The sequence below is a fragment of the Danio rerio genome, chromosome 24 (assembly GCF_052040795.2).
Source record: "Danio rerio strain M-AB ecotype USA chromosome 24, GRCz13ab, whole genome shotgun sequence".
In the NCBI taxonomy this organism is placed as follows: Eukaryota; Metazoa; Chordata; class Actinopteri; order Cypriniformes; family Danionidae; genus Danio; species Danio rerio.
Window position 1 is genome coordinate 34,810,282 of NC_141044.1, and position 26,724 is coordinate 34,837,005.

Sequence of the window (26,724 nt, forward strand, 5' to 3'; positions counted from 1 at the left end):
AACAAATACTATTTAATGTTCTCATGTTTTTATCGTTTTTTTTATAAACACGCATTTCAATTTTGGTACTTGCAGCAAATTTCAAAAATGTTATAACAGTAAAGCGTTTACCACTTTGTAATGCTGGCGTTCTTTTTCACAACATTTAAAATATGTAAACCTGAAAACAAGTCTTAAGGTGGGTCTCTGTTGTCGCATTTTGTGCTTAAAAAAGCACCACACATTCTCTATTGGATACAGGCTGGGACTGCAGGCAGGCCATTCAAATATCTGTATCCTCTTCCTCCACAGCATGACTTGTGTGCACAGCATGACTAATGTGTGCAGAATGTGGTTTTGCATTGTCTTGTTGAAATATGCATGAGCATCCCTGGAAAAGAAGGTAGCATATTGTCCTCTAAAATCTCTACATACTTTTCAGTATTAATGGTGGTCCGGATAACCGTGTCCATTTCTCCCAAAAATACCTGAAATACTGATTAATCAGACCACAGTTCAGGTTTCTACTGTGTGATGGCTCTGAGCGGTACAGTACAATTTTCACTGGCATTTGTGAATGTAGCCATGTATTATGGTATTTGACAAAGGTTTGGCAAAATAATCGTGAGCACATGTGGTGATATTGCTTTTAGATGAACAACGATTTTTATGCATTTCTGCCTGAGAGATCAGAGATCATGGTTGTTCAGCTTGCACTCTTGTTCTTTACACACTAGAATTACCCCAGATATGTTGAATCTTTTAATTATGTAGTGCACTGTTGAAGGTGAAGTATCCAAATTATTGCAGGTTTGAATGACAGGAAAGGATGTGTATTTACAAATGAAGAGAATTTGACCAGACAAAATATGAAATATTTCGAGTTCATATTGTGTACAATGAAATACAAGTCTACGTAAATTTGGAAATCACTACTTTCTTTTTTTATTAGCATTTATATACTGTCCCAACTTTTTCAGATTTTGACTTTTTTTTTTTTTGGACTATTTTTTGTTTCTTTTGATTTATTTAATATTTTTCCCTAACATATAAATTTGGGTGTACTCATTTCTGTACCGTTATCAGAAGTTATTTTGTTAGATTAGCCTCAGATTTGGTTTCAGTTCTGAATAACCTAATGTATATGCACAAATATTATATTGTATAGCAAAGAAAATTTTGATTTAAAATAGAGATTTGTGAGGGGTGTACTTATATATGCTGAGCACCGTAGTCTTCTAATATGAAGTAAAAGCAAAAGAAGAATATCCTATACTGGCCAATAATCAATATGCTATTCATCCAACCCATGCATCCTCATATTGAACCGTCAATGACAGAATGTCCACTATTGTTATTTGTAGGATATCCTGGCACGGGATCACGAAGTTAAGGCAGCTTTGATTCAGGGTTGCCAGCTGTACCTTCACTGGCCAAAGCTCTCCATCAACCACCTGGTGGACGGCATGCAGCTCAAAACATTCCCAGCTAATCAAGGTAAGTGGATGTTTCCATTTGAAAATGTTCTGTCACAATAAATCACACCGACGTCTTGCGCACTTTACTTTGCTTTTTTTGTTACGAGGGTTTCCGTTGACTGACTGCGTAGCACCTGGACGACATAATGGCTTTCCTTCGTTAATACAACACTGAACATATTTGCCCCTAAATAAATGTGTTTATGGGTGGAGAGCACTCAAATATGATTAGAGAAAAATACAAGCTGCTCCATTACCCGCACAGCTGACTTTAATTACCAGGACGGCTGCTTTTACACCTCATTTACGGAATATCAAAGCGTAGATGTTCTTTGAGGTGTGTGTGTGTGTGTGTGTGTGTGTGTGTGTGTGTGTGTGTGTGTGTGTGTGTGTGTGTGTGTGTGTGTATGCCATTGCAGGAGTGTTCTTTCAATTCAGACTTTTTGGTAACACTTTATAATGTTAGCAAATTCTTATAATGTTTATATTCTTCCCCTTTTTATTATAAGGGATTTACAAAAGTCCTCACTTTTGATGAGGTCACAAAGTGTAGATGAAGTTGAGTTAAAAAGGCTTTTATTATTTTCAAACAGAAGTTTTTTTTTTCTAACTAAAAATCATCCTCTTAAAACAATTCTTTAAACAAAATGCATTTCATCATGATCAAGGATAAAGCACAAGCTTTTTATTTTCCCCTATCCATCTTTCCTATGGATGCCTGTCCCCTCCACTGAATAAAAAAATAAAATAAAAAAGTTAAAAAATTAAAAAATTTAAAGTCAGAATTCTGAGTTATAAAGTCACAACTCAGAATTATTTAGTCAGAATTGCGAGTTAAGTCAGAATTCTGAGTTAAGTCAGAATTGCGAGTTATTTAGTCAGAATTCTGAGTTATAAAGTCATAATTCAGAGTTATAAAGTCAGAATTCCGAGTTATTAAGTCAGAATTGCAAGTTAAGTCAGAATTGTGAGTTATTTAGTCAGAATTCCGAGTTATAATTGCAAGTTAAGTCAGAATTTAAAGTAAAGTCAGAATTCTTAGTTATAAACTTGCAATTCAGAGTTATTTGGTCATAAATTTGAGTTAAAATCAGAATTGCGAGTAATTATGTCAAAATTCCGAGTTATAAAGTCAGAATTTCAAGTTATAAAGTCAGAATTCTGAGTTATAAAGTCTGTCTATTTATTTGTCTATTTATTTATATTCATTTGTTCTTTTCTATATATGCTATTTACACCATTTGCCATTTACACCATACACCATTTTATCTGACAATTAGTCAGATTAATGGATTATAATTTTAAAACAGTTCAAGAAATAAAGTTAATTTCAAGAACAATTTGAAGAAAAAGGTTGAGTGATGCATCCTTTTTGTAAAATTGTGCTGCAATGCTCAAAATCGCAAGAGATATGAATGCAGAATTTGCATGATTAAAATATTGAGAAAAAATTGAGAAACAAATAATCTCAGAAGAATTTTATTTTTATTTTATTTTATTTTATTGTATTATTATTATTATTTTTTAACCTGCCGTTGAAACAGGCTTCCATACTCATCCATTCAGTATGAATATGAATGACTTTGAATTGAACACAAGCTCTGGTAGACTCTTCAGTTTCTGTTTCGGTCCTGGATCTGACAGGCAGGCATATGGTTTGCTGTGGTTGCCCTGAGATATTGGGCTAGAGATCAACTCTCATGGCTGAAATCTTTATTTAGTTGCCGGAATCTCTCCTCTTCCGTGGCTGCTTCCCATTATCCGTATCCTCTCTCCAATTATATGCCTTCACTGGTATCTTCCTCTTTAATGAAAGGCTTCATCTTTTAAGTATAAAGTAAATCTGTTTTCTTTCAAGACACTTTTAAGTGACATCATTCCATGCCAGACCACATCTTCACCCGTCTCCGGGTCGTGACTGTCTCTATGAACACATTATTTTACGCCAAACATGTGTGAACACTTTAAAACAAAAATCTGTCATAATTCACAGAAATTGATTTCTACGTTTGGTTTGAAGTTTACGTCTAAGTGAAACCACACATATGTTAGAGGTATAATCTAGAAATGTATCTTCTAGCTATAATCACTGATTTTGTATATATATCTATAATAGAAATAAAGAATTATGTTGCAGGATGTGTAAAATTAGCAAAACCGTACTTAACTATCTCTAACCCTTTAAAGTATGTGCCTATTGCATATGACTAAACAGTGCATCCGGAAAGGATTCATAGAGCTTCACTTTTTCCACTTTTTTATGTTACAGCCTTTTTCCAAAATGGATTAAATTCCTTGGTAACACTTTATAATAACTACACACTATAAATCATTTATTAAGCATTAGCAAATAGTGAATATGTTATTTGTTAAGCATTAACTCTACATTAATAAACGTTAGTAAGCAGTTTATAACTGCAGCTACAAATGCTCTATTCCTGACTTCTACACACAAAACCCCTTAATGACAATGTGAAAAAAAGAGGTTTTGGAAATCTCTGTGTAAGCTTCCAGGGTTGACAGTGCATGTCAAAGCACAAACCAAGCATGAAGACAAAGGAATTGTCTGTAGACCCCCGAGAAAGGATTGTCTCGAGGCACAACGCTGGGGAAGGTTACAGACAAATTTCTGCTGCTCTGAAAGTTCCAATGAGCACAGTAGCCTCCATCAAATGTAAGTGGAAGATGTTTGAAACCACCAGAACTCTAAGCTGAAAGATCGGGGGGAGAAGGGCCTTAGTCAGGGAGGTGATTAATAACCCGATGGTCACTCTGTCTGAGCTCCAGCTTTCTGTGGAGAGAGGAGAACCTTACAGAAGGACAAACATCTGTGCAGCAATCCACCAATCAGACCTGTATGGTAGAGTGGCCAGATGGAATTTTAGTCTGATGAGACTAAAATTGAACTCTTTGGAGTGAATGCCAGGCGTTACGTTTTTTTAGAAAACCAGGCACTGCTCATCACCAGGCTAATACCATCCCTACAGTGAAGCATGGTGGTGGCAGCATCATGCTGTTAGGGATGTTTTTCAGCAGCAGGAACTGGAAGGGAAAGATGAATGCAGCAATGTACAGAGACATCCAAAATGAAAACCTGCTTCAGACTGCTCTTGACCTCAGACTGGGGCGACGGTTCATCTTCCAGCAGGACAATGACCCAAAGCACACAACCAAAATGTCAATGGAGTGGCTTCACAACAACTCAGTGAATGTCCTTGAGTGGCCCAGCCAGAGCCCAGACCTAAATCTTAATGAACACAGTTGCTTCCTATCCAACCTGATAGAGCTTGAGAGGTACTGCAAAGAGGAACGTGCAAAAATTCCTAAAGACAGGTGTGGCAAGCTTGTGGCATCATATATAAAAATACTTGAGGCTGTAATTGCTGCCAAAGGTGCATCAACAAAGTGTTGAGCAAACTCTGTGAATACTAATGTAATTTGATTTTTCAGTTTTTTTTATTTTTAAAAAAATTTTAAACAATTTAAAAAAGTCTTTTTTCGCATTGTCATTATGGGAGACTGTGTGGAATTGTATATAATTTTAATATTGTATATATGTATATAATTTAATTGTTTACTATTTTTGTTTTCAAATTTTCTGACCTTTATAAACTACATATATATATATATAATTAAAAAAAACTATTTACAGGGATACATTATAAGTTTAGAAAATAAAAGAAACAGAATCACATCACACAATGGATATATGCATTTTGATTCCTTAGCAATGTTGATTGTTTGCATGAAATTATTAAATTTAATAATATTATTAAACATTTTTTTTGTTGCACATCTATTACTGAACTAGAGTCAGTATCTCAGCACTGGGGTTTCACTGTAGAATATAAACCTGTGTGTAAGTATCAGTGTTCAGTTTATCCAGCTCAGCTGAGGATTGGCCTATCATATCAGACACAGAGAGAGAGAGACCTGTGGCATGAGATGTGATTAGAGAGAGAGACAGGTGTGTGGGAGAGGAGATTGATCGACTCTTATCAGAGAGTGCAGCCGACAGCTGATGGATGAGCATTTCAGATGCCAGAAGGTGGCTAATCTTGAACCGTCTTTATCAGGAGATGCTTTATTTCCTCCAACATGGTCAGCTGATGTAAAACAAGTTTTCCAGAATAAATGCACCACAGCTGTTAATTTGATTTTAGAGTAAATCGTGTTAAATACATGCTAATTAAAAAAAATAGAGAACAAATTATGGTAGTTTTTGTCAAGGAAACACCAAGTGAAGATCATGTAAAGTCGTTGTTTCTTGCAGAAGCGTAATTAAAGTTTTTCCCAGTGCTGGAAAGGCATCAGCTGTGTAAAACATACGCTGGTGGTTCATTTCGCTGTGGCGACCTCTGATGAATAAAGGCACTAAGCAGAAGGAAAATGACTGAATGAATTTAATTACAGTTCATATAGTTCGACCAAAAATATAAAAATGCTGTTGATTTACTCACCCTCTGTTTGTTCAAGATTGCATTTTCCTAAGTTGAACATTAATGAAAAGTTTTAGCAAAACTGTGGGCCTTGGGGATTTTTAAAATATAATGTCTGCCGATGTATAATTTTATACAATTATTCACTAAGTCAGAATAATTAGCCCCCCTGAATTATTAGCCCACCTGTTTATTTTTCCCCCAATTTTTGTTTAACGGAGAGATTTATTTCCACATTTTCAAACATAATAGTTTTAATAACTCATTTCTAATAGATGATTTATTTTATCTTTGCCATGATGACAGTAAATAATATTTTACTATATATTTATCAAGACACTTCTATACAGTTTAAAGTAACATTTATAGGCTTAACTAGGTTAATTAGGTTAACTAGGCAGGTTGGGGTAATTAGGCAAGCTATTGTATTACGATGGTTTGTTCTGTAGACTATTGGAAAAAAATACATAGCTTAAAGGTGCTAATAATTTTGACCTTAAAATGGTTTAAAAAAAATTAAGCTGCTTTATTCTAGCTGAAATAAAACAAAAGACTTTCTTCAGAAGAAAAAATATTATCAGACATACTGTGATAATTTCCTTGCTCTGTTAAACATCATTTGGGAAATATAAAAAAAAAAAAGAATAAATACAATAATAATTCTGACTTCAACTGTATTCATTCAAATATTTTTGTTTTGTAGGTTATTTTTGTAGGTATTTGTGTGTGTGTGTGTGTGTGTGTGTGTGTGTGTGTGTGTGTGTGTGCGTGCGTGCGTGTGCGTGCGCGCGTGCCTGTGTGCGTGCGTGCTTTTACTGACAGCTGCATGTGTGGATCTTGTCGGAAAATATCCTACAAAAGTCCTACATTACAGTAATAGTTTGATCAGGGTGTTTACTTCAATAATGCCACTAATTTAAGCATACTCCATGCGTTCATTCCATTTCTGTTTAGTTCAGTTATGACTTTAGTCGGATTAAGGTGATCAAAAATTGCTGTTTCGAGCTTATGTAGGCAAAATTCATGTTTAACTGAATAAACAGTTAGCAAACACAAGTACATATTATTGAACATCATTTATATTCATCACCAATTATCATAGTAGAGCAGTTTCTCAAGCAGTTTGTGATGCATTTTGGAAACAGGAGATGAGCCCCTGGTCTAATGCGCCACCTGGCTTGAGAAACCCAATCTCCGGCACCCATCCCGTTTTTTGTTTCTTTCTGAAAACTCCCATAATTTCAACCTTTTTTTTGGTACAGTCTTTAAACACCCCCTGGTCACCAACTTTGGTACAGTACCTGATCGCAGTGGCCACCCAAAACCCACTGCATCCTATCCCAGTTTTCAACCGTGTTATTCAAAAACCTCACCCCCGAACACCCCCTCCCCCATTCTCCTGGATTTTCAAAGACTTGTTGGCAGGTATGTTGGTAAGTGATATTCTAAGTTGATCTCTCTCTTTTGTATGTTGTTGTACTGTATTTATACAGATTTGCTCGCATATCAATAAGGTGTGTTGTGTTGGCAGAAAGAAAGAAGCAAAGTCTGCATGTGTTTAGCGTTTTTCCATATCGCAAACACAACAGCAGTCTGGTAGTGATTGCATTGCTTTTTTCGGGGTTAATTATTGAGATGTCCTGATTGCAACAGAGAAGTACTGTAGACTAACACTGTAAGAAGATATCTCTGTAGATGGATGGCATTTCATGTCACGTTCAGCCTTATAATCTCAAAGTGTGAGCAAAATCAGCTGTTTTGTCATCACTTTAGACATAGAGACTCATTAAAACACTAGCTCTAAAGTGACGTTGGTGAATTAGTAACGCCTTCTGCTGTTTTGATGTCAGCTGCAGATGTGAATGAATGGCGAAAGAAAGTAGTTCCTAATAAAAAAGAGTTTTTAGACTCTCCGTGTTTGATTTTCTTATTGTTATACACGATTGTGCCGTCGAACTGTTGTATAAAAGCAATATCACACTTGAGCAGTGCGATATGGCTGTAGAGCAACATTGGTGGCACACTAAGAAACATGGCCTGCGGCCTCGTGCCAATGCACGCCTCCCACCAGTGCTAATATACAGCCATATATATATATATATATATAAATCAGCATATATACAGCAATGCACACACATATATTTGTGTACTGTTAAACAACCATTTAGTTTGGATGCCTAGCACTAATTGCAATATAATCGTAGTCTATAAATGTCACAACCCTTAAAAAGAAAATCTTTCTTTTTTCGGCTTATATTATATCACAGATGAAGGTATAACTCAATGGAGACTCAATGGAGTGTTTGTATTGTATTGTGTGTGTGTGTGTGTGTGTGTGTGTGTGTGTGTGTGTGTGTGTGTGTGTGTGTGTGTGTGTGTGTGTGTGTGTGTGTGTGTGTGTGTGTGTGTGTGTGTGTGTGTGTGTGTGTGTGTGTGTGTGTGTGTGTGTGTGTGTGTGTGTGTGTGTGTGTGTGTGTGTGTGTGTTTGTTTTGAGGTAAAGACCTGTCTTTTCCACACACATCACATGCCATTCAGCACCTTGGATAGCAGCTCAACATGTGAACACAGCTAACAGGTGTGAGAGTTTAAACATGAGCGCATGACGGACTGGCCGAGTGCACTGGGAGTTTGCAGAGGAGGAAACCCCTAATGGCTTTTTCCTCTGTGCGACTCCTTACAGACAACTCTTGACCGCTTAACAACCCGTGACCGCTTTAACTCACCAAAGCCACTGTCCTCATTTGAACTTCCTCCTGACCGGGATGTTAAACCCAACAGCTTTGATCCACTTCCCTCTTCAGCTTTCTGACTCTTGAGTTGTAATGTCAGCTAGACCACACATTTTAACCCTATTAATTCTAGCTTTTTCTTTCCTGCCTCGCCTGTCCTGTGGTATCCTACTGATTTTTTTTTTTTAATACACTGTAAAAAGAGACTAGTTGAAAATGTGAGTGAACCAATTTTTTTTTTCAAATTAAGTAAGCAAACTATGTGCATACTTATAAAATTAAGTTAATTGAACTAAACACTTATAAGTTACAACAGATTTGCAGAGTGAATGGCGACATCAACAGCCCGAGGTATCAAGATCTTTGTGCTGCCCATTACATTAAAAACCACAGGAGCGGGCAAATTCTTCAGCAGGATTGCGCTCCTTCTCAAGCTCCAGCCTCCACATCGAAATTCCTGAAAGCAAAGAAGGTCAAGGTGCTCCAGGATTGGCCAGCCCAGTCACCAGACATGAACATTATTGAGCATGTCTGGGGTGAGAGAGAGAGGAGGCATTGAAGATGAATCCAAAGAATCTTGATGAACTCTGGGAGTCCTGCAAGAACGCTGTCTTTGCCATTCCAGATGACTTTATTATAACGGTATTTGAGTCATTGTAGAGGTGGATGCAGTCATTCAAGCTCATGGCAGTCTTACATAATATTAATTCTTTTTCCACTCTAGCATGACTTTATATTCTATACTGTACATTATTTCTGTTACGTGATAAGACTTTTCTTTAAGTAAAGTCAGACCTTACTGCACTAACTAAATAATTAAAAATCAAAGCATGACCATATTTTATTTTGGTAAAATAATCATAATCTAGAGGCCTTTGCCTTTCATATAAGCCACTTCTGATACCAAATGATCCACTAGAAGTTAACTTATTATTATTGCAGATCCTAAAATGTTTGTCAAGTAGTGTATACTACTGCATTATGATGTATAATAGGCTTTCTGCAAGTTAGATCTTCAAAAGTTTTAATTAGTTTAAAAAGGTCCAATTCTTAAATCTATCATAAGGCATGAAAACACTACAAAAAGTCATTGCTTTAAAATAAAAATGCATAATTTGCTCAGTATGTTTTTTTTTTCTCTCTCTCTAGTATAAATATATCAGCATCATTAATTCTAAAGACATTTACTGGAGAGGAGTAATTGGACAAAACTGAGTTTATGCTAAGCCAAAAATTATATTTATCAATAAGGTTTTTGTCAATTTTCTATCTGAAGTAGATTTTTCTGAGCCTGCTGGAAAATATTTATTATTCTTATTAAATATTACTCATATTTTTGCATATTTGTTTCTTTAATTCATATTATTTAGATTTTCTTTTCTGTTTAGACAATATCATAAATCATTTGTTTTGCTATTGGGGACTTTGCTTTATACACACACACTCATATATATATATATATATATATATATATATATATATATATATATATATATATATATATATATATATATATATATATATATATATATATATATATATATATATATATATATATATATATATATATACATATATACATATATACATATATATATATATATATATATATATATATATATATATATATATATATATATGTGTGTGTGTGTGTATATATATGTATGTATATATTATGGGCAAAGATTAATCATGATTAATCACTTGACATTCAAAGTAAAAGTTTGTTTTGACATAATATACAGTTGAAATCAAATTTCAATTTTCAAAAAAAAAAATTAAATTTTTTTCTTTTAAAATTATTTCCTAAATGATGTCTAATAATTCTGACCTCAACTGTACATAGTTTATATCTAAATGTAAATACACACTTTCTCAAATATATGCATGCATGTGTGTATTTATATAAACATAATAAAACATTCACAGAACACTAGTCAAAAAAACTTTTATTTTGGATGTGATTAACTGCAATTCATTTTGCCCAACACTACTTTTTTTTTTATTGTAATTTTATTTATAACAGTTTTTTAGCTTAAAACTAAAATGATCACAGACTTTACCTATATAATAAACAGTTCATCCAAACATTCATTAAATACAGTGAAAATATATGTATTGTGCTATAAAGCATTAAAAACAGAGTGGTAAAAAAGGGTAGGATTGTCCATGACTCATAAGTGCTTGTTTTGTTTTAGTAGAAAGGCCAATAATTGTGATTCAGAGAGAGGAAAAGTTACTGTGATTTATTGATGCGTCTCTATATCATTTGATGTTTGTCCCTGTGTAAGAATGTTCTCAGGTCTCCCTCATTTCCCAGTCTTTATCTTTCTTAAAAACATGTCACTGAAGATCAGAAGTGAAAGCACTGCTCCATTAGTTCATCAGTCCTCGAGTCTCAGTTTGCCTCCCCAGAGACGTTAGCTGTAAACTGTAATATCTTCTGTTCTACAGCAGGATTAAGCCAAACAAAAGCCTGTTTTCTCCAGATGCTCTGTGCTCGTTTTCTGTGGCCTGGGCTGACACCCTTAGGCTACGAGTCCAGGCTTTTCCAGCCGTCTTTATTTCACATCATGTTGCACGGCTGCTCCAAATATCCAGTCCAGCTTGACTGTTTCTGATTGTCTGAGCAGAAGTTTACTGGCCTGTTGCTGTTTGGCCCACCCAGTTGGAGAGAATTTCATCAATGTTTATTGTAACATTTAACCACCCAGAACATACATTTATTTCTGTTAAAGAGAACTTCGACTTTTTGGTTCTGCTTTATTGGAGGATGTGATCAGTGTATAAACAACCATGTAGTCAAAAACTGAGAAGTCTTTCCCTTGCGTTTTGAAAAGGTTTCGTGCTTACATGACAACTTAAGTTCAATAACTTTATTAATGCCTCATAGGATACTTAAATTAGGGCAGTAGTATCGTGACACATCATACAGTACTTTTTAAAGCAATCCGCGTTTACACATGGTTTAAATTGTTTTGCTCTTGCCTTTAATTCATATGTTTATATAGGCATGACAAATCCAGTATTTAAAAAAAAAAACATCCACTTTGAAATCCGCATTTTCAGTCTTAAAAAGGACTTTGTTGTGTAATCAAAGAGACAAAATATATAAAAGGTGTATGGTTTTTGACTGAAAACGATGTTGCATAAATTGCCCCTTAAATATTCCAGCAAATGTGAAACAGGTGTGTGGGTGTAATCAGTGCAGAAGGTTGTGGGAAATGTAGTTAGCGGATGCAGAGCCCTCTAGTGGGGTTTGTGGGCACGTCAGCTGGTGAGCATAACAATATTTTTTGTTATCTTTTCAGGGTTTACTGTGCATTTACACATCAATATTGTTGTCTTTGTCAAAATTAACAACATAAAACATATTTTTACTATAGATTTTACTATAGATTTTGGGATATTTTTACTATAGAATTTAAAAAAATCTAATCTATACTGGTAATTCATATGAATTTGTATGATCTCATCTTTATTAATCTTGCAAGGGGCAATTAGCGTCATGACACATCATACAAACAAACATCACACAAAAACTATTTCTTAAAACAATCCGCATTTACACACGGTTTATGTTGTTTGCGCTTATCTTTATTCTACACCTCTCTAAATAAATGCATGAGTGTGATGGTCAGCATTTTCAGACACTTCTTTCCAGGTGTTTTTAGAGACACAACAATGCCAGCATTAAAAAAGCATGCACTTTGAAATCCATTTCCAAATTTCTGCATTTTCAGTTTTAAAGGACTTTGTGGTGTAAAGAAACTGGCAAATGTATAAAAGGTTTACTATTTTTGACTGAAAACCAGAGGCATATTTAGGCCTAAGCAATATGGGTGTCATAGAGACCCCCCACTTCCCCTCTCTCTCCCTGCTCTTCACTTTCAGCCCCGACACTCCCTCTATTCCCCTAAACCTCACCCCCTGGTTCTTCTCATCCTCGCCCACTCAATCAAATTTCCTGAAAGCAAAGAAGGTCAAGGTGCTCCAGGATTGGCTACCCCAATCAACAGACATGAACATTATTGAGCAAGTCTGGGGTAAAATGAAGGAGGCATTGAAGATGAATCCAAAGAATCTTGATGAACTCTGGGAGTCCTGCAAGAACGCTTTCTTTGCCATTCCAGATGACTTTATTAATAAATTATTTGAGTCATTGCAGAGATGCATAGATGCAGTTCTCCAAGCTCATGGGAGTCATACTTAATATTCATAATTATTTCACTGCACTATGCTTTTATATTTTATACTGTACATTATTACAATGCATAGCAGAAAACCACAGTAGTATTTGTCAATCAGATAAGATGCATACATTTTTTTAAACTCTGCATTAGGATAATCTGAAAAGGTTGAACAAATTGTCATAAAAATTACCAAAAAGACCGATAAATATTAAAATGCACTCTAAAATTTACTGATAATGATAAAACTACTCATTACAAAAAAAGCCAGAGCATATTTTATGTTATATTTAAAAAGAGTCTGTTCACACATGATCTCTTAACAGGAATTTACCACTATTTTTTAAGAAAAGTTTGTATGTACAGTATGAAAGGAGCTGATGTTTTCTGCTGTAGTTACAGAAATGCAGAAGTCTGGATGTTAATGCCCCGCGGGTGGAAGCGGGACTGCGGCGTGTTCATCTAAAAAGACAAACGGCGTGTAACAGAGCCTGCTGTGATTTCCCAAGTGATCCAGACATTTGCTTTTTAATGGCTTGCGAAGACACGCGAATAATATAGTTACGGCGCTTTCGCTCTGAAAGGGGGAGAGTTTGAGAGATGAGATTAAAAAAGTCGACTTCCTTCCTCCCTCGAACACTTTCTGAAGCCGAGGCCTGGTTTCTGTCACCGGCCAGACAAATAGACTCGGCTTGTCCCGCTCACTGCTTCTCAGAGATGGGATTTACCTGTCAGGCCTGATATACAGTGTTTCCCCCTGATGTTAAAGGCTCACTGTAAATCAATTTAATCCTCACCTCCGCAAACCAACCTCAGGTTTGTCACAATAAGAAATAATCCACCGCTTTTGGGGCTGCTGCCAAAACATAGATTACTTCTGTCGTAAACGCTCTACGTCTTTTTTTTCCTCATTCTGTTCTGCCTGGATCACTTCGGGTGTACATTGAGATGCATTTATTATGGCGGGGAATGAATTTTTTTTTTTCATGGCACCTGAGGCAGGGATAGACGAACAATTCAATTGATAATCTAAGGTTTAAAGTGAAATACTAATCTACTGATTGCTTCTGTCTTGTTTTAATTTTTGCTTGAAATGTATTGTTTTTGCACTGTACAAAATGTGGATTATTGGGACAACATGACGTAATTAAGTTAACTTATTTTTTTTTATTAAAAGTTTTTTTAAAACCAATTTAAGCATATTGGATATAAAACAATTAAGTTGACCCTAAAAAACTAATTTTAAGTATTTTGAACAAATAGCAAACATTTTTGAGTGTCTTTTAGTTGTATTTTGATGCAAATGTATTTTTTTATGTATTTATATAATTAAAATATTTTAGTATAAAATCTATATATATTTTACTGTTTTCGTTGTATTGATTTAAAGGGCATCTATGGTATAGTGTGACCACAGTCATATTGGAGTGATATAAAGCAGTGGTCCTCAACCTTTTTATCACCACAGACCTGTCAACGCTTCACAATTTTGCCACATACCTGGCGGGGTGTGGTCGTGGAGTTGGGGTGTTGGTGTTGGGTGGTTAGAGGTTTATAAGTTGCTAGGCGACCAATCGTTTACTCAGAGGATGACAAGCTGTCACTCTGATACAATTTTTTTTTTTTGTGGAGAAAATTACAAAGCACTGCATTGTTTGTCTGTTCTTTGTTTGCCTTAGATAATTAGTCTATGTGCTGCATTTGACACTGTCGATCACAGCATACTTCTGGATAGGCTGGAAAACTGGGTTGGGCTGTCTGGGACGGTCCTCAAATGGTTCAGATCTTACCTTGAAGGGAGAGGTTACTATGTCAGTATAGGTGACCATAGGTCGAGGTGGACACCCATGACGTGTGGAGTCCCACAAGGCTCGATTCTGGCACCTCTCCTGTTCAACCTTTACATGCTCCCTCTGAGCCAAATAATGAGAAAGTACCAAATCTCCTACCACAGCTATGCTGATGTCCCCATTGACACCCTCCACCAGTGCATTGATGAAATTAACAATTGGATGTGCCAAAATTTTCTTCAGTTAAACAAAGAGAAAACGGAAGTCATTGCGTTTGGGAACAGAGATGAGGTTCTCAAGGTGAATGCGTACCTTGGCTCAAGGTCAAACGACAAAAAATAAGGTCAAGAATCTTGGTGTGACTGTGGAGTCAGATCTAAGTTTCAACAGTCATGTCAAAGCAGTCAGTAAATCAGCATACTATCATCTCAAAAATATTGCAAGAATCAGATGTATGAATATTATGTTTTTCATTTTCTTTTTCATTCTTTTATAACCTATTTTAAATCATTTTAATTTGTTTTTATCTGTTTTGTCTGCATTTTATGTTCCTAAACTTGTCTTTTTTATTCCTGTTTATGTAAAGCACTTTGAATTGCCACTGTGTATGAAATGTGCTATATAAATAAACTTGCCTTGCCTTGCCTATATTCCATACAAGCAGAAACAGCCAGTTCTTGTCACGTGACTCGCGGTGCGCTCCTCATGGCATTCATTTAACTGGTGCGTCTGGAAGGCATTGTGCGCCAAGCCCTGCACCCAATAGAGTCTGGCTGCAGATTTGCACTTGCAGTTTCAGGCTTGAACTTTCAGACTTGCACTGTCAGTTAACCGCACTTTCTCTGCAAGTGATGTCATTTACAATTGACACCTGTGCCCACTCACGCAAGTCTTTTAATAATTTAACTTAAGGTTGTTCCTGAAGGGGGAAAAATCCCTGAGGTAAGGGATCTCGTTAAGATCGTTGCAACAAACTTCTTATCTTATCACCCTTACCTTACTGTCTTTTTTATAAGCGTTTCACTGTGATTTTTGGCAACATACGGCGATGGGCGTCGCATTTGCTATAGTTACGTAAACAGATCGCATGCTTTTCATCTGAACTTCTGGTCTATAAAAAAATCTGCTGAAAATGTATCACGTTTTTTTTTTTTTTTAACAAAACTATTGAAGTCAAAGTTTACCTCATAAATGAAGAGTTGCTGTAAATGTACTCATGTTCAACTTATCTAAAATTGCAGAACATTTAATTTATTACCTGGATGAGCAAGCTCTTGATTCTGTCTTCACAGTGCTTGTGAAGGAGGGAAAGATTTGCTCGTTTGTGGCCTTCATCGCACGTGGAGAGTGTAACATCCTTCAGGATGCGCGGTCGTTAATAAAATCTGTGGATACAAAGGTACCAGGACAAACTTGCACAACAAACTTGCTTTTATAAAAACATTAGTGCATGCCATTTGTATTTGTAATATATTTTCTGTCAGAAAGCACGGCCAATGTTTAAAGGAACACACTTAAAATAGGCTTAATTTACATCTCTACTAGAGCTGAGTTTTAAATTTTTTATTTTTTATTTTGTTGATATCTGGGCCTGGCGGGAGCCTTTTTTAGCTTGCAGTAGCTTAGCTTAGCATAAATCATTGAATCTGATTAGACCATTAGCATCTCACTCAAAAATTGAAATGCAGAAATTTTAGATAATTTTTCCTTTTAAACTTTGACTCTTCTGTAGTTGCACCATAGTTATCCTTGTGCCTATTGCAGCCATGGTACATCAGAAAAGTTCTTTGATTATTACGTCAGAATGAAAATATAGTTCCTTGACGTATCAGCCTAGAAAATGACAAATTTTAATTTTCATTCAGTCTTAGTACACAGTTTAACTACCGAAGAGTCAAGCTTTAAATAGAATAATGACTGAAACCTTTTGTTAATTTTTTTAAGATGCTAATGGTCTAATCTGATTCAATAATCTATGCTAAGCTAAGTTAAAACTGCTTTCTTTAGACTTGGAGATCGGCTAAATAAAAAAAAAAAAGGCAAATCGGAACTATTATGTCTAGGATATCAAATAAATAATTAATTCTTTGGGATATAAAAGTACAAGAGACCAGTCATAGTGGTATTATTAATATAAAACTGTATCATAAAACGTTTTTTTCATCCATTTCATAGTTTTTTTTTGTATTAAATAGTGGTGTAACGAATCACAAATCTCACGGTTCGGATCACATTACAGTTTTTGAGTTACAGATTGGACCGTTTTTCAGATCAGCTAAAAAGGGGAGGAGACAAATGTAATTTGCTCTCAATTTATCACTCATTGTAATCAGGGCTTGAAATTAACACCCGCCAATGAAACAAATGCGGGTAGATTTCAGCTGTGCCGGGTTAGATAGCTGCTCCTACTAGCCATTTTGGCTGTTCGAAAATAATTTATTATTTGCTAGTTCTGGCTCGTCATTAAAGATTAGAATGTTAGTTTATGACAGTTTGTCAATATGCATGCAAATGTGATCTTAGAATCAAGAAGCAGCAAGGCGTACAAAAATAACTAACAAAAAAGCAGGTGAATAACGAATGAGAGGATGATCATGCGCACGGCGAGACACAGACGGTCCTCCTCACACACTGATAAGGGCTCTAGTGTCCCGCGCATTACGTCAGCAAGTCAGTGTTTTAAAAGCTTGCGCACTCTCGTTTTCTTTGCCTGAAGCAACTGTGCCTGGAAACGCAACTGGTGCGATTGTTGTGTTTGAAATAGACTGGAAAAATGTGATGTTTGTGCATCCACAACCATGCTGCTTTCGAGAACTCCAGATTCTTTGTAAGCAGCAGTGGTTGGCACTTTCGGTTTAATGATTGTTTAAACATGTTATTAATGGGCCCGTGTTAGGGGTGTCACGATTTCGATTTTTAATCAAAATCGATCAAAATTTATGCTCAATTTCGATTATCGAATCAAAAAATAGAATCGTCGATGCTGCCACCTCCCCATCTCACGTCAGCTTGGCTTGCCAAGCGGGAAAAAAACAGGCTTGTTGAAGTGCTTGTTAAACTGCAGAAGCAGGAGACCCGTCGACAGAACTTAAACCCTCTCCTCTTTCAATGAAGTCGCCGGTGTGTAAGCATTTTGGATTTCCAGTGAGTTATGTTGACAACGTTCGTGTTGTCGACAAAAAAAAACACAGTTTTGCAAGCTCTGCTATGTACGTATTACGTACGGTTCGTCCGATAGACAACACCAGCATCGCGATCCTCCGCCCGCCCCCGTTGCAAATCCGCTCGCGAAAAATACACACTCAGGCCCTGTTTACACTGTCTTCGTTTTTAAATGGCATTTTAGAACAACAACGATTTGACATCCACAGTGGCGTGTAGCATTTCTGAGCAGCCCTCCTTCCTCTCTACCTCTGAAAATGCACATCACGTGACCACACACACAGACACAGACAGCCATGCGCTCGAGACAGCAGGTCCAGGCAGTCAGAGGACTGCTTCAATCTTTCACTCACTTGTACTTAGTCATTTTAGCGAACACCTCAGATGCTGTTGGCTGGTTCCTGTTGGTTGTGCGTCCTTTTTACCGACGCCATTATAACGACACAGATCACTGCCTATTCACAAGTCCCGCAGAAAAAAAAGTGTTTGACAGGTGGTAATTATGTGTGTATCTTGCCTTTATTCATTTACTGTATGATTTGTTTATGGGTAAAACAAAGACCATGCAGGTCAGGTAGTTTAAACGGTAGGCTACAAATAATTAATTAGTCATTAACTAATTAATTATTCATAATTGAAAATCGAATCGAATCGTGCCTTTAGAATCGAAAATGTAATCGAATCGAGAATTTGGAGGATCGTGACACCCTTAGCACACAATCATCCTTTATTATTGTACTTTTGCTAATAATTATTTTTGTAAATGGTTTAATTATCACCCTTTACATATAACATTGCCTTAATAGAAGATTAACTCTCAATTTATGTACTGTATACTGCTGATCTGGGACCTTTAGCCAGTTGGGACTACAGAGCACTGTGCATAGTTTTAGATTCATGAGAATACTTTTTATTAAATATCAATTGTTTAAAAAAACTGTGCTAACCACTGAGCCACCGTGCCACCCAAACATATCTTAATCCCTGTAATTTTAATACAACTAAAAAGATGAAATGATAGGAGTTGTAAAATAAGCCTATTTCCTGCTCCCAAAAAACTGTTGTGTTCCTTTAATGCACTGCTTGCTGAACTACAGTCCTGCAGGGTCAGATCTGTAGTGGTTGGTAAACTGGGCCCAAAGCAGTCGTTTGGAGAGGTCAGCATCCTATTGGATCAGCCTTCGCCATGTACTGTTATCACGGCCACTGAAGTTCACGGTGGAATCATTCAGCCGGAGTGTGTTAAAGGTCAGTCGCCTCACAGAGCAGTGCAGTCATGACATTAAAACACACAGTAATAGCTTTAACCCTGAACTCGCACGCACGCGCACACACACACTCGCTGTACTGCAACACACACTGATTTGAAGTGTGTTTGGTGTTGTGTTGTTTCCCTGAATGAGGTTTATTTATTATACGCAGGTCTGGACTCTGTGACCACTGCTCTTATACTGCAAACGGCTCAGCCTGTGTGTGGAAAACTCAGTGAGGTGAGAGAAAGGAGGACTTCAGGGTGTGCAAGAGCCTTATAAGCAGCGCTGAGCTGAGTACAAGCATTACTAAAAGGAAAAGTTCATTAATTGAAGTTTTATTTATCAGTTAGTTGTTTATTATTTATTATTGTATTATGTATTGTATAATAATAAGAATGTTATTATTACATCATTTTTGTTTTCATTGTTGATATTAATAGTAATACCATAATAATAACAATAATAATAATAAATGTTATTTTATTTAAAAAAAAAATATTAGCAGTTTCATATGTCTGTATATGAAATTATACAGATATAATAATAATAATAATAATAATAGCAATAATAATAATAATAATAATTATTATTATTATTATTATTATTATTATTATTATTATTATTATTATTATTATAATGATCAACAAATTTATGGCTGTTGTTGTTGTGATTTATTATTATTGTTGTTTTTATTATTATTATTATTAAAAGTAGTTACTGTAAACCTGATAAATTAAATTAACTTAAACTATTTGAGGAAACTGATTGCACCAAACCATTTAAATTTTGAAACAAAATGGTTTGAGTACTGTAAACTACTGTATATGTCTATACATAGTCATATCCACATATATTATTTGTGTTGATAGTTTGTGTTGTCAAGTATTATTATCGCTATGAGTTCAACGAATTAAGTCCAAACAACTATGTAGCTACTCAAATGGTTCGATATTGCTTCTAGAACTAGAGTTAACATGAAATATAATTAGCTCATTTATTTATTTATTCTACTTAATATGATTCATTCATGAGTTACAATAACTCTTTTTCTTTTTTAAATTACCTTTTTTATTTTCTCAAATAGTTTTACATCAGATACATGTCAGAGATCATACATCTGAGTACACTCACAAATATATGTACAAATTCTGTATATACAGTTTCTTCTACACTTTTTGCATTATATGCTTTCCTTTTTGTACACATGAACTAATGTTATACATGATAAAATAATTAATTAATTAATTAAAATAAGTAATAACAAAAAATAGTAAATGAAAGAAAGGAGGGACAAATTGATAAAAATAAATAAATAAATAAAATAATATATGCAAACACATACACATAATCACAATAACTCTTTCATTGAGTCAAAGTAACCTTTTAAAATGTATAAGTTAAACTTAGATTATACAGTATGTAAAGTTTATATTATTTTTTAATAATAATATATAATAATGTTATTACATAATAATAATAATAATAATGATAAAAATGAAAGTAATAAAATAATAATAATAATATAATAATGTTATTAGTATTAACAGTAATAGCATGTACAGCTTATATTAATCATTTTAATAATATTTAATATCATATAATAATAAAAATAATAATGATAATAATATTAATGTTATTAGTATTAACAGTAATAATATATCTGTATATGTACAGCTTATATTAAACATTTTTAATAATAATGTCATAATCTAATTACAATAATAATATTAATATTACTACTAATAATATTTAAGTATAATAATAATAATAATGAAATAATGATGATATTATTATTATTATTATTATTATTATTATTATTATTATTATTATCAACCATATTGCTCATCAGCTTTTATTTATTTAACTGTTGTATTACATATTGATTGACCAACAACACTATTTATTATTATTATTATTATTAATAATAATAATATTAACAATAATAATACATTACTACATAACACTTATTGTTGTTAGATGGTTGTGTCAAGTATTAAAAATACAAATTATGAAATTATGAAAAAATTATTTTGTATACTTTTCATATATTTTAGATATAATACATTTTAATATTAAAAACCCTCATATTTTCAGCATAAAGTGCTGTATTCAGATGCATTATTGTCTCCCCAGCCAGAACATAATATATTTTAGTATCCCTAAATGCATTAAACACAGTCAAACAAAAGAGTAATCACATTAGTCCAACACAACAGCACAGCGGACTTATTAAAAAATAAGCAGGACTGCACAATTCGAGCATTCTGGGAAATGAAATGTTCTTCTAGGAGTGTCCATAAAATGCGAGTTGCAGACGTTGTTTCACCTCCAGGCCTGTTTGCTGGTTTTTGCTTGACTTGTATGTTTTTCTTTGTGCAGGAGGAAGTCATGAAGGAGTTCCTGACACAGGAGAGGATGAAGAAATGGGAACTGGAGAAGGTTGTTCTGCTTTCCTTTTTTTCATTTTTGACCCTTTAACCCGTAATACGATGTGTGTCCTCCTTCAGGGTGTGGAGAAAGAGCGGGAGAGTGAATTACAGAGCCAAACCCTTGTGAAACGCTATTCAAAATATATAAAAAAGAAGAGTTCATGAGCTGTAGAAGCTGTTCAACTTTGACTCTGTTCTCAGAGAATTCAGACTCTGCTGTTTTGGGTCCCGGTTTGCCAAACGTCTGATATTTTACAGCGTCATCTGGTTCTCTCTGGTTAAATTGCTAAAAAGCTTTCCAGGTTGGAGTTGTCCTCTAATAAAGATCTGGAAAGTTTGACTGGGATTTTGAAATAATGCTTAATTTATTTATTATTATTATTATTATTATTTGTGTGTTTTTTTGTTGTTGTAGGGATTTTGTTTCTGAAAAAATCAGAGCTGCTCTGTTATTAACATTCATTTGTAATTATATTCTTGTTCTTCTTTCTCGTAGTTACTTTATTGTCATTATTATTTTATTATTATTATTATTATTATTATAAAATGTATTATAATAATAATAAAATAGTAAAAATAATGCAAGATTTTCTTATTATTGAAAATAATAAAGATTTTAAAATGTATTTAAGATATTTTAAACAATTTTAATATATATTTTCTTCTTGTTATTATTATAAAAAGCTATAATAATAATAATAATAATAATAATAATATATTTCTCTTATTGTAAATAATTAATACTAATTATTTGTTTATATTTATATATATATATATATATATATATATATATATATATATATATATATATACATAAATATATATATATATATATATATATAAATATATATATATATATATATATATATATATATATATATATATATATATATATATATATATATGTATATATATATATGTATATATATATATATATACACACTGAAAAAAAATATATAGAATAAAACATATATAAATTCATATTATTATATATTAGAATGAAGTTTCTTTAACATTTTCTTCTCACTTTTTCATATTATCATCATCATCAATAACAGTATTACATAATATTTTAAAGGTTATAATTAATTAATATATTTATTTATTAGTTTATTTATTCATTTATTAATTAATTAGTTAATTAATTCGTTCATTTTTTCATTTATTCATTCTTTCTTTAAGATAAAAAATGTCAAAGTGAGCAGTCATGATGGTATCATTAATATGAAACTTGTTTTTTTATCCATTTAATCAGTTTCACTTTTAAATACTTATTTAATATTTTGTACTTTTGTTTTAAATAATATAAAGAGGCAACACAGTGGCACAGTAGCTAGTGCTGTCACCTTACAGCAAGAAGGTCGCTGGCGTTTCTGTGTGGAGTTTGCATTCCTCCGGGTGCTCCGGTTTCTCCCACAATCCAAAGACTTGTGGTACAGGTGAATTGGGTAGGCTAAATTGTCAGTAGTGTATGCGTGTGAATGGGTGTGCGTGGATGTTTCCTGGTGATGGGTTGCGGCTGGAAGAGCATCCGCTGCATAAAAAGGTGCTGGATAAGTTGGTGGTTCATTCCGCTGTGGCGACCCTGGATTAATAAAGGGACTAAGCTGAAAAGTAAAAAAAAATGAATAATATAACGCTGCTTTCGCAATATTATTTGACTTTTTTACATTTAACTTTTATAGTTTTAGTTCTTGTAGTATATCAACTATCCTTTAAGACCTACATTACCTGACAAAAGTCTTGTCGTCAATCACAGTTGTAAGAGCAACAAATAATAAATTGACTTCTACTTGATCGTTTGGAAATGTGGCAGAAGGTAGATTTTTCCGATGAATCCTCTGAATAGTCATTGTCTGTGCTGCTTGCAGTGCGATTTTATTGATTTATTTATTTTTTGGGGCCACAAAACTTTTATAGATTGTTTTTCTAGCTTATATGGAGATGCACTCCTACTGCAGAATCATGCCAATCGATCCAGCATTAAATATTCTTTCCAAATAGAGATATACCATTTGTCGTATGGAGAAATTGTGTTCGTATCGCAATATATATCGCAAAATAAACACATCAATGTTAGAATATCATGCACTACTAGTTAAAACGGCTTATTTAGTTAAATCCACACAATTCTTCAGCTATTTTCAAACTTTAAAACTTAATTGTTTTATGTTTTATGATCCTCCTCATTTTAAATTAAATTACCTAATCAACTTTTGTTTGGACAACATGAAAGCATTATGTGGAACCCAGCAGTTTTTAAGTGAACCTGTCAGCTGTAAAATATTTATTTCACTGGATTATCCTAAAATAGGCCTCACAGTGTGGTTATTTATTACATACAAATGTTTTCATTTAATTTCCAGTGGAAATGCCCTGTATATCATTAATCATGGTGCGAAAAAAATCCTCTCTGGGGAGCAGATTTCCTATACATCCACCACTGGTGCGTTGGAGATGTTTAAAGTGTGTGTGTGGTCCATGAAGCTCCCAGCGCTTATAACCAGTAGAGACTAAAGCCTTTGTTCACGTGTGTAAACATTTCCCCATGAACAGCTCTGATCCTCTGAAGCCTCACTGTAGATGTTTTTCAGATGTGTTTGTTTCTTCACAGTGTGTTGCCGTCCGTCTCATTGGCAGATCTTGTTCAGGTGTAGCTTTATAGTTACGATAATGTTTGACAGGCTTTAGTGTCACTGTGTTTATAGTACATTTGTAAAGATTTTACTGTAGATTCAAGCTGCTGGCATTCACACGTTTTTTTTTTTTGAAGTGGGCGGCACAATGGCTTAATGGAACCCTGTTGCCTCACAGCAAGAAGGTCACCGGTTCAAGTCCTGGCTGGGCCAGTTGGCATATGTGTGTGGATCTTGCATGTTCTAACTGTGTTGGCGTGGGTTTTCTCTTGGTGCTCCGGTTTTCCCCACAGTCCAAAGACATACGCTATAGGTGAATTGAATAAACTAAATTGGCTGTTGTGTGTGTGTGTGCGTGCGTGCGTGTGTGTGAGAGAGTGTATGGGTTACTGGGTTGCAGCTGAAAAGGCATTCACTGCATAAAACATATGTTTGAATAGTTGGGGGTTTATTGCGCTGTGGCGACCTCTGATAAATAAGAGACTAAATCGAAAGAAAATGAATAAATGAATAATTTGTATTGTTATTATTATTATTATTAATATTACTTTCAAATAAAGTAAGATAATGTATTATTATTATTATTAATAATAATAATAATAATAATAATAATACTATTATAGCTATGTAATTAAAATATATAAAATATAGTAAAATGAAAAATTTAATATTATTTATTACTACTATATTACTTTTACTACTACTATTATTATTATTATTTCATCAAGTAATTACATTCAAATAAAATTATTAATTTTATTTTTTATAATTATTTACTATTTTTTATGTTTAATTTATTTTATGCTTTAATTAAATAAAAAACAAAATAGAAAATAAATTATATGTTACTATTATATTACACTTATGTATATTAAGTATTGTTAGATGTTTACTTGGTAGCTGTTATACTTTTTATGACTGTTATAAAAAACTTTTTGTCCAAGTAAATAATGTATTATGATAATAGTTATTATTGGAATTTTATAATTATTATTGGAATTTTATAATTATTATTGGATTATTATTATTATTATTATTATTATTATGAAGAAATTATTGTTGTTATCAGTATTATAATTATTGGATTATTATTATTATTATTATTATTATTATTATTATTATTATTATAATTAACAGTAATATGTAATTACATTTGAAAGTAAAATTTTTTTTATAATAACAAATACTATAATAATAATAATAATAATTTGGACATTTCAGCAAGACAAGGATCCTAAACACAGCCAAGGAAACTCTCAAATGGTTTCAGAGAAAGAAAATCAATCTGTAGAATGGCCCAGCCAATCACCTGATCTGAATCCAATATAAAATACAAAATAAAGCTCAGATTTGATAGATGAGACCCACAGAACCATCAAGATTTTTACAATTTGTTGAAGTCTGTAAGTCTCAACAATTTGTTGACGTCTTTAAGCTGCCATTACCAAAAAGCCTTTCATATAAAGGGTTGAATACATTTCAGTAGTTCTGTGCTTTCTCGTTTTGTCATTCCATTGTTATCACGCAGAAATAATTTTAGATTTTTTTTTTTTCTTTATTTTTATGTTTGTCTTGTTTGGGTTTTTACTAATACTAATACTTATTTTGCCCGCTGTATATGGTCCTATAGATACATTATCTAGTGAGAGACCTGCTTTATAAACTCCCTGTAGTCATGTGACCTCAGCCACTCCTTTGCTTTCACACCTGTTTCTCATTCCCTCATCATTACATACTGTAAAACATACAGGCCAACAGAAACACCCTTTATTAAAAACACGCATACACACATTTCTCAAAGCGCTGTTGGGATGTGACTTGTATCATCAGTTCCCAGTGTGCTTTGCTTTCATCAAGGGTGCCAGGAGGGAAAAATAAAAATAGGTTATTGTAAATAGCCAGCGATTATTCAGTTTAATTGTTAATCTGACAGAGAGGCTATTAAGAGTGAGTTTTTCTCATTAGTTAAGTGATTTATATTTAAATGTGCAAATATGGTGTATTATATAACTGCTTTATACATAAACACATATATTCTCATAAAACATTAAGCATATTTCCAGTAAGTTAGTTATTAATAAATGGTCATTCAAACACCTTTACTGAAGCCTCTCCATTTAACGGTTGGTCTCATGTGTCCGCTGTAGTGAAATTAGCTTAGTTTATGAATATTAATGATCAATAATAACAAGTTATTATTAATTATTAGTATTCTGATTTAACTTATTGTTAATTTAACCAAATAAATATAACAATGACTTCGCCTGATCGTCTGAACGGACTTTATTTATTTATTTATTTATTTAGAAAGGGAACTTTCTACTTCTTGTGAAGATGAATAGTTTAGAAGTTTTAGTAAACTTAAGCATGTCGCTAGGGTCTATCGTTAAAGTGAAAATAAGATGCGTGGATTCAGGCGAGTCACGTGGGTACAGAAACCTGGTCTGCCTCCTTTGTGTCAGGGGCACTTCAGCAGAGACCTTCTGCCTTGATCTTTCTGCAGAGGTTTGAGGGGTGTAAGGGGTATTTAAAGACATTGGTTAGGTAACTCCAGTCTCTACTTCCTGACCAATGGCGTGAGAGGAAAAGTCGAGTGGGAAACTTCTTTTGTTCTCCTCGCTGGCGGGTACCAGACAGA

The 26,724-nt window shown here is 33.9% G+C and overlaps 1 protein-coding gene and 1 long non-coding RNA gene across 5 annotated transcripts in view; both read left to right on the forward strand.

Moving 5' to 3' along the window:
- The window catches only part of LOC147838080 (uncharacterized), a 982,747-nt gene that overhangs the window by 422,726 nt on the left and 533,297 nt on the right, over positions 1-26,724 (forward strand). The window lies entirely within an intron of this gene.
- cnbd1 (cyclic nucleotide binding domain containing 1) overlaps positions 1-26,724 on the forward strand; it is a 79,648-nt gene that overhangs the window by 49,297 nt on the left and 3,627 nt on the right. For 2 of the 4 annotated variants that reach the window (XM_087309849.1, XM_087309850.1), the window contains 5 exons: positions 1,344-1,476; positions 15,899-16,005; positions 18,866-19,016; positions 19,191-19,258; positions 21,401-21,460. In XM_087309849.1, the coding sequence (XP_087165975.1) occupies positions 1,344-1,476; positions 15,899-16,005; positions 18,866-19,016; positions 19,191-19,258; positions 21,401-21,460 (519 nt within the window). Of the gene's footprint in view, positions 1-1,343; positions 1,477-15,898; positions 16,006-18,865; positions 19,017-19,190; positions 19,259-21,400; positions 21,461-21,528; positions 21,945-26,724 lie in introns of those variants that run through there. The other 2 variants (XM_087309851.1, XM_087309852.1) reach the window with 2 other exon arrangements.